This window comes from Physeter macrocephalus, chromosome 18 (assembly GCF_002837175.3).
Source record: "Physeter macrocephalus isolate SW-GA chromosome 18, ASM283717v5, whole genome shotgun sequence".
Taxonomy (NCBI): domain Eukaryota; kingdom Metazoa; phylum Chordata; class Mammalia; order Artiodactyla; family Physeteridae; genus Physeter; species Physeter macrocephalus.
In genome coordinates this window covers 36,403,500-36,420,011 of record NC_041231.1, presented here as the reverse complement: position 1 = coordinate 36,420,011, position 16,512 = coordinate 36,403,500, and the positions used below count along the sequence as shown (strand labels likewise).

Here is a 16,512-nt window from a genome sequence, read left to right as displayed (position 1 = left end):
GATCATACACCATGATCAAGTGGGATTTACCCCAGGGATGCAAAGATTTTTCAATATAAGCAAATCAGTCAATGTGATACACCACATTAACAAATTAAGGAATAAAGCCATATGATCATCTCAATAGATGCAGAAAAAGCTTTTGACAAAATTCAACACCCATTTATGATAAAAACTCTCCAGAAAATGGGCATAGAGGGAACCTACCTCAACATAATAAACGCCATAAATGAAAAACCCACAGAAAGCATCATACTCAATGGTGAAAAACTGAAAGCATTTCCTCTAAGATCAGGAACTAGACAAGGATGTCCACTCTCGCCACTCTTGTTCAACATAGTTTTGGAAGTTCTAGCCACAGCAATCAGAGAAGTAAAAGAAACAAAAGGAATACAAATTGGAAAAGAAGAAGTAAGACTGTCACTGTTTGATGATGACATGATACTACACATAGATAATCCTAAAGATGTCACCAGAAAACTATTACAACTAATAAATGAATGGAAATCCTAGCCACGGCAATCAGAGATGAAAAAGAAATAAAAGGAATCCAAATTGGAAAAGAAGAAGTAAAATTGTCACTATTTGCCTATGACATGATACTACACATAGAAAATCCTAAAGATGTCACCAGAAAACTTGTAGAACTAATCATTGTATTTGGTAAGGTTGCAGGATACAAAATTAATGCACAGAAATCTCTGGCATTCCTATACACCAACAACGAAAAATCAGAGAGAGAAATTAAGGAAACACTCCCATTGACCATTGCAACAAAAAAGAATAAAATACCTAGGAATAAACCTGCCCAAGGAGGCACAAGACCTGTACTCAGAAAACTATAAAACACTGATGAAAGAAATCAAAGATGACACAAACAGATGGAGAGATATACCATGTTCTTGGATTGGAAGAATCAATATCGTGAAAATGACTATACTACCCAAAGTAATCTACATATTCAATGCAATTCCTATCAAACTACCAATGGCATTCTTCACAGAATTAGAACAAAAAATTTTACATTTAGTATGGAAACACAAAAGACCCCGAATAGCCAAAGCAATCTTGAGAAAGAAAAACAGAGTTGGAGGAATCAGTCTCCCCAACTTCAAACTATACCACAAAGCTACCATAATCAAGACAGTATAGTACTGGCACAAAAACAGAAATATAGGTCAATGGTACAAGATAGAATGCCCAGAGATAAACCCACGCACAAATAGGCACCTAATTACTCTTAGAGGAAAACATAGGAAAAACACTTTTTGACATAAACCACAGCAAGATCTTTTTTGACCCACCTTCTAGAGTAACAGAAATAAAAACAAAAATAAACAAATGGGACTTAAAAGCTTTTGCACAGCAAAGGAAACCATAAACAAGACCAAAAGCCAACCCTCAGACTGGGAGAAAATATTTGCAAATGAAACAACAGACAAAGGATTAATGTCCAACATATACAAACAGCTCACGGAGTTAAATATCGATAAAACAAACAATCCACTTAAAAATTGGGCAGAAGACCTAAATAGACATTTCGCCAAGGAAGACATACAGATGGGCAAGAGGCACATGAAAACATGCTCAACATCACTAATTATTAGAGAAATGCAAATCAAAACTACAGTGAGGTATCACCTCATGCCAGTCAGAATGGCCATTGTCAAAATATCTAGAAAGGGTGTGGGAAAAGGGAACCCTCTTGCACTGTTGGTGGAAATGTAAATTGATACAACCACTATGGAAAACAGTATGGAGGTTACACAAAAAACTAAAACTAGAACTACCATATGACCCAGCAATCCCACTACTGGGCATATACCCTGAGAAAACCATAATTCACAAAGAATTATGTGCTGAAGTGAATATACCACAATGTTCACTGCAGCACTTTTTACAATAGCCAGGACATGGAAGCAACCTAAATGTCCACTGACAGATGAATGGATAAAGAAGATGTGGCACATATATACAATGGAATATTACTCAGCCATAAAAATAAACGAAATTGAGTTATTTGTAGTGATGTGGATGGACCTAGAGTCTGTCATACAGAGTGAAGTCAGAAAGTAAAAAACAAATACCGTATGCTAACGCATATATATGGACGCTAAAAAAAAATAATGGTACTGATGAACCTAGTTGTAGGGCAGGAATGAAGAGGTAGACATAGAGAATGGACTTGAGGACATGGGGTGGGAGGGGGAACCTGGGGCGAACTGAGAGTAGCATCGACATATATACACTACCAAATGTAAAATAGTTGGCTGGTGGGAAGCAGCAGCATAGCACAGGGAGATCGGCTTGGTGCTTTGAGATAACCTAGAGAGGTGGGATAGGGAGGATGGGAGGGAGGCTCAAGAGGGAGGGGATATGGGGACATGTGTATGCATATGGCTGATTCGCTTCAGAAACTAACACAGTATTGTGAAGCAATTATACTCCAATACAGATCTCTTTAAATAAATAAATAATTCATTGTATAGGGACTTCCCTGGTGGTCCAATGGTTAAGACTCTGTGCTTCCATTGCAGGGGGCGAGGGTTCAATCCATTGTCAGGGAACTAAGATCCCACATGCTGCATGATGCAGTACTCCCCCCCGCCAAAAAAAAGAAAAGAATTCATTGGATAGGCTTATCAGCAGAATGAACAAAACCAAGGAAAGGATCATTAATCTTAAGGACAGGTCAAAAAAATTATCCAAACTAAAGTACAGATAATAAAAAGCAAAAACAGAGCATAAGAGACATGTGAGTTGACATAAAATGTTCTAACATTCATGTAACTGGAGCCCCAGAAGGACAGGGGAGAGAAAATAGGGTAGAAGAAATATTTTAAAAGATAATTACTGAGAGTTTTCTGGAGAAAGATAGCAATACACAGATTCAAGAAGTGCAGCAAATCCCACGTAGGATATGTAAAAAGCAAACAACACTAGGCACATAGTCAAGCCAGGAAAGAAAGAAAATATTTCAAACAGCCAGAGGGGAAAAAACATATTACATTCAGGGAAATATACATAAGAAAAATTCCTGACTTCTAAGCATAACAATGAAAGCCAAGAATTAATGGAATAACATCTTTAAAATGATGGGCGGGGGGGAGACTCCTGCCAATCTAGACTTCTATACCTAGTGAAAATATTCTTCAAAAAATGAAGTCTAAATAAAGATATTTCAAAACAAAAACTGAGAGAATTTGTTGCCAGAAGACTCAACAGGTACACAATAAATACTGAAGAAAGTTCTTAAAGTTGAAGGGAAAAGATCCCAGTTTAAAGCACACATCTGCTAGATGGAATTAAAAAGCTAGAAAGGGTAAATATAAAAGACTTTTCTTTTTCAAATACTAATACCTAAAGCAAAAAATGTGGAGTTTATAACATGTAGAAGTAAAATACGTGACAACAGTACAATGGGCAGAGATGAGTGGATAATGGAATTATACCATTTAAAATTCTTATATTGTGTCTGAAATGGTTTAGAATACAAGCTTGAGGTAAACTGTCATAAATCAAGGATGTGTATTGCAATCTGTGAGTGACCACTGAGGTAAAATTAAAAAGCCAACAGAGAAGATGAATGAAGTAATAAACATTACCTGAAACCCAAAAGAAGTCAGTAGATGAAAAACAAAGTAATACGATACATATTAAAAAGCAAGGTATTATAGTTAGTACGGGCATCCCTCAGAGATATTGTGGATTTGGTTCAGATCACTGCAATAAAGTAAATATCTCAACAAAGCAAGTCACACAAATTTTTTGGTTTCCCAGTGCATATAAAAGTAATGTTTACACTATCCTGTAGTCCAGTGGTCCCCAACCTTTTTGGCACCAGGGACTGGTTTTGTGGAAGACAATTTTTCCACAGACGGGCATGGGGTTGTAAGGGGATAGTTCAGGCGGTAAGGTGGTAATGTGAGTGCCGGGGAGCGATAGAGAGTGGTAGATGAAGTTTCCCTGGCTTGCTCACCTCCTGCTGTGCAGCCCAGAGCTCGTGGACCAATACCAGTACCAGTCCGAGGCCCAGGGGTTGGGGACCCCTGCTGAGTCTGTTAAGTGTGCAATAGCATTATGTCTAAAAAACAATGCACATACCTTAATTAAAAATACTTTTTTGCTAAAAAAATGCTAACCATCATCTGAGCCTTCAGTGAGTCATAGCAGTAACATCAAAGATCACTGATCACAGATCACCATAACAGATATAATAATAATGAAAAATTTTCAAAATTTCAAGAATTACCAAAATGTGACACAGAGACAACAAGTGAGCAAATATTGGGAAAATGGCACTGATAGACTTGCTTAACACAGGGTTGCCAAAAACCTTCAATTTGTAAAAAACACAGCATCTGCAAAGTGCGATGAAATGAGGTATGCTTGTAGTATTTTTTTTTTTTTCTATGACCCTGGCTCCGCTGCAGCTCAGTTGCAGGCATACACAGTTGCGCAGCCTCACACCTCCCAGCACTGACTCCTAGTAGTGTTTTTCAAACTGGATTCTATGAATCCATGAAACTATGTGCTATATTCATAGGAGTACAGGAGTTCTCCAAGAGAATATTAAAATTTTGTATTTTTATTTTGATTTAAAAAATCATATTAGTGTATCTTGAATCATCCTGATAATCACCTGTGATATAATACTAAAATATATAGAGTCTTTGTCCCCGGTTCCTGGCACAGAGCTCCTAAAACTCTTGGAATTTTCTGAGTGATAGGAGTATCTTTTGTTATTCATAAAGAGCCCTTTTCAATAACACCTGAGTTTATGCTAATGAGGTGACTTGTTGTGGGAACCTAGATAGCTTCAGGATTGGGCTGGTCACCAAAAAGTTGCAGTGATTAGAGGGTTGGAACTTTCAGCCCTACCAACCTTTGGGGAAGAAGGGGCTGATGACTGAATTCTATAAAAATTCTTGAACAATGAGATTCAAGAGCTTCTGGTACAGGGAGGGTGACTCTCCCTGAAAGGGCACGGAAGTTCCACGCTGCCACCTGCGCGTACCACGCTCTATACATTTCTTCCATTTGGTTGTTCTTGAGTAGTATCCTTTATAATAAACTGGTAAGCAGAAGTAAATTGTGTTCCTAAGTTCTGTGGGCTGTTCTAGCAAATTATTAAACCTGGGTGGGGAGGGGTCAGGGAAACCCCTGGTTTATAGCCCGTCAGTCAGAAGTACAGGTGGCCCAGGACTTGAGACTTTTGTATGAAGTGACAGGCAGTCTTGTAGGACTGACACTAACTCTAGGCAGTTAGTGTCAGAATTGAATTGAATTTTTGAACACCCAGTGGGTGTCTAGAGAATCACAGAATTAGTTTTAGGTATTGGAAAACCGCCTAGAATCACCTTATTTTGATCCTGCCATAGGACGTATAGTAGTATATGAATTTGAAGATTAAAAAAAAAAAAGAAGGCTAACATTCACAGCAAGATGGATGGACCTAGAAATATCATACTAAGTGAAGTAAATCAGACAGAGAAAGACAAATATTTTATGATAACACTCACATATGTAATCTAAAAAATAATACAAATGAATCTATATGCAAAACAGAAACAGACACAGAAAACAAACTTATGGTTACCAAAGGGGAAAGTGATGGGGAAGGGATAAATTAGGAGTTTGAAATTAACAGATACAAATTCCTATACATAAAACAGATAAGCAACAAGGATTTACTGTATAATACAGGGAACTATATTCAATATCTTATAATAACCTACAATGGAAAATAATCTGAAATATATATATATAACTGAATCATTTTGCTGTACAAAAAAACTATAGGATGTTTTACCACTTTCAGTTTATCATCTTTTCTACCTGCAGAGGTATATAATAGTATTATAGTATACATAGTAGTAAATATTATAAATCACAAGATAGGAAATAAAATATGTATTATCTTAAAATAAACATTATCTTTGACCTGAATCTTGTTAACCCTACTATCATATAACATAAGGTACTAAAATTTACTCTTCCTCATTAATTAAAGTGGTCAAAATAGGGGTTTATCCTCCAAACAGAATAAGTCACTCATTTAATAAAACTTGGAAAACTATTGAGTCACCAGATGAATTTACTTGCAGAACAAGTCATTCTCACAGGTTTACTTACATGATAGTCAGCTTCAGGAAGTTTAACACCAGGAAATAAGTCACTAGTTATTCCATTAAATAAAGGTATATCATGTGATAAAAACTTTGGTTCATTTACATCTTTAATTGATCGAAGAAGCTAAAACCATCCAAAAAGTGCAAGATAAGTTAATTGCCAGTATTTGCCCTTCTCTCACCCCCACCGCACCAAAGTCAAAGTTTCTTTTACATTGTTCCATGGAATCCCCATACTAAAAAGCCAATACTACACTGTCAAACCTAATGGTCCTTGGATTCATACAAAGTATAATGAAAAACAGAACCTCAAAACTATCATTTCAACCCCACGTAAAAAGGCTCAAAACAACAACTCTCTTATCTGCCTATCTATAGTTCATGATCAACCTTGCTGAAAAAGTTATCTTCCTACAGATACTTTCACAATGTGTATATTTAATACTTACAAGTATATCTTCATTTTCATTTGGAAATTTTAGTTTTAGGTTTCCAGCAGCCACTAAAACTGCTTTTACTGCTCGCATTCCATAGTCATAATGAAATTGTGATGAGAGCTGCTCTGAGCAGAGCCTATAGGTCATTACTATCTTCACAGACAGAGGTTTTGCATTCAAAAATCCATAGGAGTAGAGGGAGATTTCTGCTATGAGGGCATAGTTTGGAACCATCATAGCCACTGTTCTAAAAAGAACCTGAAGTATATAATAAATGAAATATATTATTTACATAAAGGAAACCATTTTTAAAGCTGAGCATAAGCACCCAAAGATAATGTGTTGATATTCAAGTTTATTCCCCCAGTGCAGCACCTTTTCATTAACTTTGTAATTTTTTCAGTAGCACTTTAACATTTTTCTGTACTCTAATATTTTTTTTAGACATCTAAAAAAGTTTTTAGAGGTTTACCTTATAGCAAATGGAAAAGGTAAAAGGGAGATTACAAATACATGTGAGAAAATTATACCATTTTGAGTAGATTATGCTGTTACTTTTGATTACCAAATTTACACTCTTTAAAAAAATATTACCTTAAGATTATCTGGTAATTCAGAACGTCCTGCATAGCCAGGATTCATAGTAATAGTTACAAAACAGTTTGCATTGAGCTTAAGTTCTGTCCCTTCAAAAATAAACACTTCTAGCTTCTGTTGAATGGCTCTCTGAATGCAAAGGATCTGTTGAGCTACCACTGACAGCACTTCCAATTCAATCCGATTAAATTCATCAAAGCAAGCCCAAGCACCAGAAGAAGCCAATCCTTTAAAAAACTGAGGACAAGAAAAAAGGAGATGATTTTCGTAGGAAAGGCCATCATTTGTTAAAACAAAAATTTAACCTTTTTAAGTCAAAAGTGACAGTTAATAAAAGCCCCAAGGATAAAAATGTCTTTACCCCTAAAAAAAAAAAAAAAAGTCAAGTAATGCTTAAACCACATTCAGTGTTTTAAACGAGTTTGCTTCAGTTTATCCAGTTTGACCTAGCTGTAAATTTGTAACATTTAATATGTAACTTTACCTTTCCCATTGCTAGATAATCTAGCCCATCTGAACAGTTGAATACCACACACTGTACAGCAAGAGCTTTAGCCAAGTCCTTGGTGGTTTCAGTTTTTCCTGTGCCTGCTGGCCCTTCTGGAGCACCTCCAAGGTTTAAATAGAAGGCACCTATCTGAAAAGAAAAATAAACGTGAAAAGAAATCCATGCTTAACTGAAAACAAACAAAAAACCCTATAATAGGACAATTGCTTATAAAGTGGATTTAGTCTTATTTGTAGCTTCAGAGAGGCAGTAATACAATTACATCATTCGGTTAATTTTTAGCACTCAATTTTCTAGCTGCACAAAGAAAAAGCAGTTTAATGAATATTAAAAAAAAGTGAAACTGTATAAAAGTCTCCTTATTTTCTAATACTTCATGTGTATCCCATTTGCCTTTAAAAACAAAGAGAATCCAGCCTTGAAGTGTTAACATTTGGTCAGAAAAGTTTAATTAGAAGTGGTGACAGAGGAACTTCCCTGGTGGCGCAGTGGTTAAGAATCTGCCCGCCAATGCGGGGAACACGGGTTCGAGCCCTGGTCCGGGAAGATCCCACATGTCGCGGAGCGGCTAGACCTGTGTGCCACAACTAGAGCCCCCGGAGGGGCCACTGAAGTGAGGAGCCCGCACACCGCGGCAGGGAGTGGCCCCTGCTCGCTGCAGCTGGAGAGAGCCCGCACACAGCGACGAGGACCCAATGCACCCAGAGATGAATGAATAAACCAATTAATTTTTTAAAAAAAAGAGAGAGCAGATTGCTCCATCTCCTATAAAATAAAATAATATAAAATTAAAGAAAGAAGTGGTTATGGAGATGGCTGTAGAGATCAATGATGACAACCTCTACGGCTAGCTGCGAAGAGAGAAAACACCTAAAAGTGAGGTTCATAAATGGGGGCCCATCAGTGGGAAAATAAACAGATGACCTACTATATAATTTTGTCTATGATTCACCCTTGCTGTTGCATTCCACTCTCGGTATGTTCTTCATTTTCTCCATCCCCATAGTATTGTTCTGTACTTCTCTAACCAGTAGTATCACTTTCAACCTTGTGAAACCCAGAGTAGTTATCAGTTACCCACTGATAAATGGTAAACTGTGACCTACCTTCGCTGGTTGGACTCACTTTTATTGTTTTTATGAAAGCTGGCGTATCCTCCAAGCATCCTGTAGCCTGGGCATTTGGATGTTTGCCCAAGTTGCTTTTTACATATTTGGAGTCTACTGTGTCAAATCAAGCTTGAGCTGATTAAGAGGGTTAAGACCACCAACCCTCCATCTGGGCATGGGCAAGGGTCCGTTCGGTGACATTTTGATGTCAGAGGCCAAAAACTCCACCCTCGGGGCATGCTAGCTAGGCTACTTTCTGAGCTTTCCTCCAATGAAAAAGCCTATGGCTTGGGTGCATATGTGCGGAGCAACGATTGCCTCACCTTTTTCTTGTTTTCAATTACATTTCCCCACGCTCCCCACACCTCAGCTTTATCCCATAGATATCCTGAGCCCTTCGCCTTCAGAGAGGCATATTTGAGGTGTTTTCCTATCTCCTTGCTTGGCTGCTTTGTGAATAAGCACTTTCTCTGCTGCAAACCTCAGTGTTTCAGCATTTGGCTTACTGCAGAGAGTCAGACAAATGAACCTAGTTCATTTGGTTCAGCAACACTCACATTACAGTTAACTATGTACATTTTTTCCCTCTCAATTAGTACTTAAGCTCCTTTATTTTTTTAATAATTTTTAAAAATATTTATTTATTTATTTGGTTGTGCTGGGTCTTAGTTGCTGCATGTAGGCTCCTTACTTGTGGCATGAGAACTGTTAGTTGCAACATGCATGTGGAATCTAGTTCCCTGGCCAGGGATTGAACCTGGACCCCTTGCATTGGGAGCACAGTCTTAGCCACTGTGCCACCAGGGAAGTCCCAGTCCTTAAGCTCCTTTAGAGTAACATCAGCAGTATCTGAATTCTTTCTGGGTCCCCAGAGTGACTAGAACAATGGTTGGAAATTTTTATATGCATACAAGTTACAGTCAACTCTCTCCATGAAGTTTGTTTCATGAAAACGGCTATGAGAGTTTGTGAAACTTAATTCCTTTTAGATAAAATAGGGTTAAAGGACCAAGACTGTACATTTGGGGAGGCAAGGGATATATGGGAACGCTCTGTTCCTTCTGCTTAATTCTGCTGTGAACCTAAAACTGCTCTAAAAAAATTAAGTATTAAAAAAATAATAGATAGACCTATGAAAATCTTAAATATTTTCACATTTACTAAAATAAAACAATAGAGAGAGCTCATTAAATAAAGACAATATCAATCATATTTTACCCATCTTAAATTTATAGTAAATGCTATACTGTTAATGTCCATTAACTTGATTGCTGGAAACCTCAGTCTTTCCCTTCTTTATAATTTCCAAAAAATGCTTACAAATGTGTTCCCTTTATTATGGATAGTAAATATAATAGGAGACTTTCAATGTTTAGTGTTGTATACAAGTGTTTAATGTGATTTTGATTATACAACTCAAAGTCCTTAGCGTCCACCTTACAAATATTCACAGCTGATTTCAGTCAGGTCTGAGGACACAGAAGCTTGAGATTCATTTACTCAACAAATATTTAGGGAGTAACTTATGTACTTGTCAATCACTAGAGTAGAGAACAAGACAGATGTGGTCTGGCCTTCAGGTAGCTTCCTGAGAAAGAGGATTTGGTGAAACTTTTTATCATAGATGCACTAGAACCTTACTCAGATTCTTTAACTGGTCATTGCATCCATCCTTCCAATTGCTGTCAGTCATCTACAAATAGCTCACAACTGTCCTTTTCTCCTGAGATTTGCCCTCAATTAATAGGAGCTCCCTATCCACAAACACCTGAAAGCTTATTCACACCCGCCCCTAGCCCCAGGAGTGAACCATAGCCAATGATAATAAAGGGATAGAAAAGCTAGACACATTTGCCTTAAAGTGAAGTACCCCTGAGATGCCATTCATGCTCCAACGCTCCCCATGAGATCAGGCCAAGGCCATACATCCATCAAAACCACATCTTTGCTTAGCTTTCCCACCTGCTTTCCTCATTTCCTTATGGGTTTTTACTGAGAGCATTCCCTGGAAAATCATTTGCCCAATAATCCCCATTTCATTTCTGCTTCCAGAAAACTCAGACACTTTAATTTACTTACTCAGCACAGGTGGATTGGTGTTTCTTGATGCATCTCCTCAATTCCCAGGTAGGGTTGCCAGATTTAGCAAATAAAAATACAGGATGCCCAGTTAAATTTGAAAATCAGATAAACAATGAATAATTTGCTAGTATAAGTATGCCCCATGTAATAATTAGGACATATTTCTACTAACAAACTATTCATTGTTTATTTGAAATTCAAATTTACCTGAAAGTCCTGTATTTTATTTGACAACGCAATTCCCAGCGTTTCACTTTGTTGTTGTTGTTGTTGTTGTTGTTTTCTGTAGTCATGGCTTTATCTTCCATAGCTTCCCAACAAGCACAGCCCTCGGAACCACCGGCCTACATTTCAGCTCTCCCTCTCCTATTCAACAAAACTAACTTGGAGTTCTAAGGCCCAAATGTGCTTCCTTCATCTTCTTGTCATCTCTCCCAGAACTCCACTGCAAAAACTGATACCATTTCCGAAGCTCTGGTTTCTTCTTTAAATCTCCAGTACCTTCCTTTTTCTAATTATCCCCAACGGGAGTGACTCACGATTTTCAAACATTAGAATTCACACACTCTTGTATTCTACAAGAGCACGCAGAAGTAAATATTCACTACTATAACTTCACATAAAGGGAATTTGGGATTAGGAAGGGATAGCTGTATTCAACTATACAGATAAGAGAATAAAATGAGGATAGCCATGTTAAATTTAGACAAGAAAATATGACACCAAACCAAAAAGGAATCTTTAATGTGTGAATTAAAATAATTTAAACACATACCAATGTTCTGTAACATCTGTCAGTTAGAGGAGTAATGACAAGTCGAGGTGAGTTACCAAGGTATTCATAAGCATATTTTACGTTGCAATTAATGATACTAACTCGAGCATTGTCATATTCCCAATAATATCGAAGCTGAGCAAGCCACTGGAAATCTGTATCATGTGAGACACCTAAAAGGAATAAAGTAAAACAAGACAGATAATCCTGAAATGGAAATAATTTGAAAAATAAGTATTTTATCATCTTACAACAGCAAATATTAAAATAATTCATGTTTTCTAACTTATGGAAAAGATCACATAAAATAAACTCTGTTGAGAGAGAAAAAGACATACAGTGTAAGTCCTTGTTTCTAAAAGTTATCTATATCTTATTTTTAAAATTAAAAAGAGTCACATACCCATATCAATCATGTCCATAACCACATCTCTAGCATGGACATCAATAGTAACCAAAGCCCCCAGAGTAATCCTGGTCTGCTTCGACAGTTTTCCTCTTACCAGCTCTACAATATCATTTAGTTGATTCTGAAGTTCCTTATAGTACTTCTTTAATCCCTACAAAATAAAAAAAAAAATTAACCTAATGTTATATAGTAGCTAAAACATGTATTTCATACATTTACTCTTTAACAATTCTGACATCATAATATAGCTCAATATAGAAATGAGTTCTCGAATAGAGTGATTTTTCTCTAAGCATAAGAAAAATTAAGAACAAGTTTTGAAATAATTGTACAATTTTAATGCTACTTGTAGAAATTGGGGGGAAGGTTACCTTTGCAAATAATAGATAAGCTAACTAAAAAAACATAGCATGTAGAAAAGAAAGTTATTTAAGAAGAATGTTATTTAAGGTAATGATTTACCTCTGTCCCACTACTTATAACTTCCTGTGTCTCAGAGGTCCAGAACATTTGAGAAACACAAAGTACAACTTGGCCAGGCCACTCTTGAACCCAGTCTCTTCTTGCAGATTCTGGATAAGCCTGAGTAATTAAAATGCATTTCTAACTTTAAAAGTTTACAAAAGGGGAAAAAAGCTTAATGTTTAACAATACAGAAGTGCAATATTTGGTACATTTGTAGGCTAGAATGTAGTCATGAAAAATTTTAGATGACTATTTAAAAGACCTGAAAATTTTTTACAAATCATATTTTTGAAATATTTATTTATAAAAAATGGAAAGATGAGCACCAATATGTTAAAAATCAGTTATCTTTGGAAGGATTTGATTATTGATTCTTCTGGAAATTATTTTCCGTAGGAATTTTATGTTTCTTTGCTGTGGGGAGTTGTCAGTTTTCTACATAGAATACATATTACTTCTATTATAATGAAATATGAGGGTTTACTAAAGTACAAAATAAATCAGTCTAATAGGTTATATATATTGATACCAAGATTTAATTGAAAAGAAGACTATGCCATCTAGTAGAAAACTGACCTAGTAGCTAGAACCCTTGTATTATTTATCCATAGCTTTTCTAAAAACTTGTATGGGGCTTCCCTGGTGGCGCAGTGGTTGAGAATCTGCCTGCCAATGCAGGGAACATGGGTTCGAGCCCTGGTTTGGGAAGATCTCACATGCCGCAGAGCAACTAGGCCCGTGAGCCACAACTACTGAGCCCGCGCGTCTGGAGCTTGTGCTCCGCAACAAGAGAGGCCGTGATAGTGAGAGGCCCGCGCACCGCCATGAAGACTGGCCCCCGCTTGCCGCAACCAGAAAAAGCCCTCGCACAGAAACAAAGACCCAACACAGCCAAAAATAAATAAATTTTAAAAAAAAGAAACACTTGTATGACCAGCATATATAATTTAAACAATAATATATTTGTTCATTTATATACAATTGAACAATCTATGCTTTTGAGTTCAAAGTATACTTTCATTTCTTCTAACATTTTTATGTTCAAAATGCATTTAAATGGATTTATTGGGGGGGTAGTCTTTTTAAAAATAACTTGTTTCAAAAGTAAATGATAATAGCAGATCCAAAGTAAAAACTGAAAAAAAAACAACCGCAGAACAAAGTATGAAGATTCGGTACTAAAGGAAACTTTATACACATATATATATATATATATATACACATATTTTATTGGCCATGCGGCATAGCTTGCAAGATTTTAGTTCCCCAACCAAGGACTGAACCCGAGCCACAGCAGTGAAAGTGCCGAGTCCTAACCACCGGACTGCCAGGGAATTCCCTGGAAACTATATTTTTAATACAATGACACCACCTTAGATTTAAGAATATTAAACATAAGGATATAAATATCTACTATTAAAATGCATTTTATTAGCAGTATTTATAGATAAATGCAAATGACAAATTAACCTAATTTTCAAAGAAGGCTGAGTTTCGAAGAATTGATGAGCCATTGCTAGGTACATAGAAGGTAAATTTCTATATGGATCAAGGAAATACTTTCATGGACAATGTTGATTCTTTCCTATGTGTTTTACTTTGTTTGGAATCATAAATAGAAAAAAGGAGAGAAAAAGTCAAGATTTATCTGCAGGAACATTGAAGCTGAACAGAATCGTCACTGCAAGAAGGTGATTCTCATAGGGCTCTTGGTGAAGGAAAAAGGATTCCTCACTCATATAAAGTGAGTTGCTGGATATAAGGCTGCAAAGCCTTTTTAAATGACATTTTTACTACACAACTGTTCCTTTGTGATCCTAAAGGAAGAAATATACTGGTTTATCATTCAAGATTAGGTTAATTGAATTAGCAAAAGTGAGGTACATGTAGTGCCTACGTGTTATATTTCTCTCAAATATTATAGATCCTCTGCTAATGTTTGTTCATCTCATTTTGAGTTTTTAAGTAATTGTTTGAGTGTAAATAGCAATAAGTAAACTAGATCATGCATTTAACACCCATGTCTGAGGTTCTTTCTTATCTCAGGGGCTTTACACAGGATACTTAGGTGTCTCCCATTTGCTATTTATCTGGTTAATTCCTACTTATCCTTTGGGTCTCAGCTTCAACTTTACTTTCTCTAAGAGCCTATTACTAGCAACCCACCTTCCCCATTCTAAATTATATACACCTTATTATTCTTTCTCATAACACCTTTTTTCTTTTGTAGCACTTAATCACATATTATTATCAATTCTTACTACTATTATTATTTTAATAATAATATTAGGAACAAAGAGTAAAGAAAATAATAAATGGCTTAAAATAGTAAGACCTTAAGTGTTCATTTACTGGTACCCATTCAAAACCTCCTAAAAGAAAGCATTTACAGAATATAGGATATACATTAAATCCTAGGAAACATACCAGCCTGGCTGCAGCGATCACATCATGAATACTCCGGAGCATCAAATCTTCTACTTGAATGAGCCACTTTTCCACAGCTCCTCGCGCTGCAGACGTGGAAATAAGTGCGATCAGCTCCACTCGCTCACCTTCGGAGCTATACATGGCTTTAATGTCCAAATTGGGAAGGAACTCCAATTTAGTGATGCCCTCAAAGCATTTTTTTAAATGAGGCTGAACTCTAAGTGGATCTTTGGTCTCTGACAAAATCTCTAACATTTCATCATTAGATAAGAAGAAAAAACTAGGGAAAAACATGCAAATACAAAAGTTTTAGTTATAATTCATCACACATCAGAAAATACTTTAATTATAGCACAATTGATTATCCATCATACCGAGGGAAGAAAAGTCGTTTTTTTTCAAGGTATGCATTAAGGCCTTTCATAATTTTCTCCAAAAGTTCATTGCAGTTCTGCAGTTTTTCCAGTAAACCTGATAAAGAAGTAACAGCAAGAACCTAAAAGAGACCAATTCATTCAGGTCAGCACTGATATATCAGATATTATGATAAGACCTAAACACTAACTTATATGTCAAAAATGTTAAGGTGTCAAAAGGTTTATGAAAATTATCAGGAAATTTTTTATAATGTAAAACTATTAGAATTCAATAAATCACAAATATTCTTATCCAAAGATGCTAGTTATAAATGAGAAATTATGATTATCATGCATATTTTCATTTCTCCTATATTGTTTTGAATGATGTGGGAAGAGTCTGCTAGGTTGGTGTGTGATTTAATTTTTGCATTAACAACTGTCAACTATAAACAATCTATGGTATGAGTTGGCAAACTACATCCCATGAGCTAAATCCAGTCTCCTACCAGTTTCTTTTTTGTTGCTGCTGTTTTTCAGCTTTTATGAGGTATAATTGACAAATAAAAATTGTATATATTTAAGACATATAACTTGATGCTTTGATATCGGTATACACTGTGCTGTCACTATTTTTTTTTAATGTTTATTTATTTTTTTTCTTATCACCCATCCACTTTATACACATCAGTGTATACATGTCAATCCCAATCTCCCAATTCATCCCACCTCCACCCCCACCCCCCACCACTTTCCCCACTTGGTGTCCATACGTTTCTTCTCTACATCTATATCTCAATTTCTGCTCTGCAAACCGGTTCATCTGTACCATTTTCTAGGTTCCACATATATGCATTAATATACAATATTTGTTTTTCTCTTTCTGACTTACTTCACTCTGTATGACAGTCTCTAGATGCATCCACGTCTCTACAAATCACCCAATTTTGTTCCTTTTTATGGCTGAGTAATATTCCATTGTATATATGTGCCACATCTTCTTTATCCATTCATCTGTCAATGGGCATTTAGGTGCTTCCATGTCCTGGCTATTGTGAATAGTGCTGCAATGAACATTGGGGTGCATGTGTTTTTTTGAATTATGGTTTTCTCTGGGTATATGCCCAGTGGTGGGGTTGCTGGGTCATATGGTAATTCTATTTTTAGTTTTTAAGGAACCTCCATACTGTTCTCCATAGTGGCTATATCAATT

General features: G+C 36.3%; 1 protein-coding gene across 1 annotated transcript in view; it reads right to left on the bottom strand.

The window, feature by feature from the left end:
• DNAH12 (dynein axonemal heavy chain 12) overlaps window positions 1-16,512 on the bottom strand; it is a 233,836-nt gene that overhangs the window by 124,168 nt on the left and 93,156 nt on the right. Inside the window, exons 21-29 of the mRNA XM_024123804.3 lie at window positions 15,318-15,439; window positions 14,941-15,223; window positions 12,511-12,630; window positions 12,043-12,199; window positions 11,640-11,812; window positions 7,650-7,802; window positions 7,163-7,402; window positions 6,581-6,826; window positions 6,136-6,255 (exon numbers count right to left, since the gene is read on the bottom strand). Coding sequence (XP_023979572.1) covers window positions 6,136-6,255; window positions 6,581-6,826; window positions 7,163-7,402; window positions 7,650-7,802; window positions 11,640-11,812; window positions 12,043-12,199; window positions 12,511-12,630; window positions 14,941-15,223; window positions 15,318-15,439 — 1,614 coding nt within the window. The remainder of the gene's footprint in view (window positions 1-6,135; window positions 6,256-6,580; window positions 6,827-7,162; window positions 7,403-7,649; window positions 7,803-11,639; window positions 11,813-12,042; window positions 12,200-12,510; window positions 12,631-14,940; window positions 15,224-15,317; window positions 15,440-16,512) is intronic.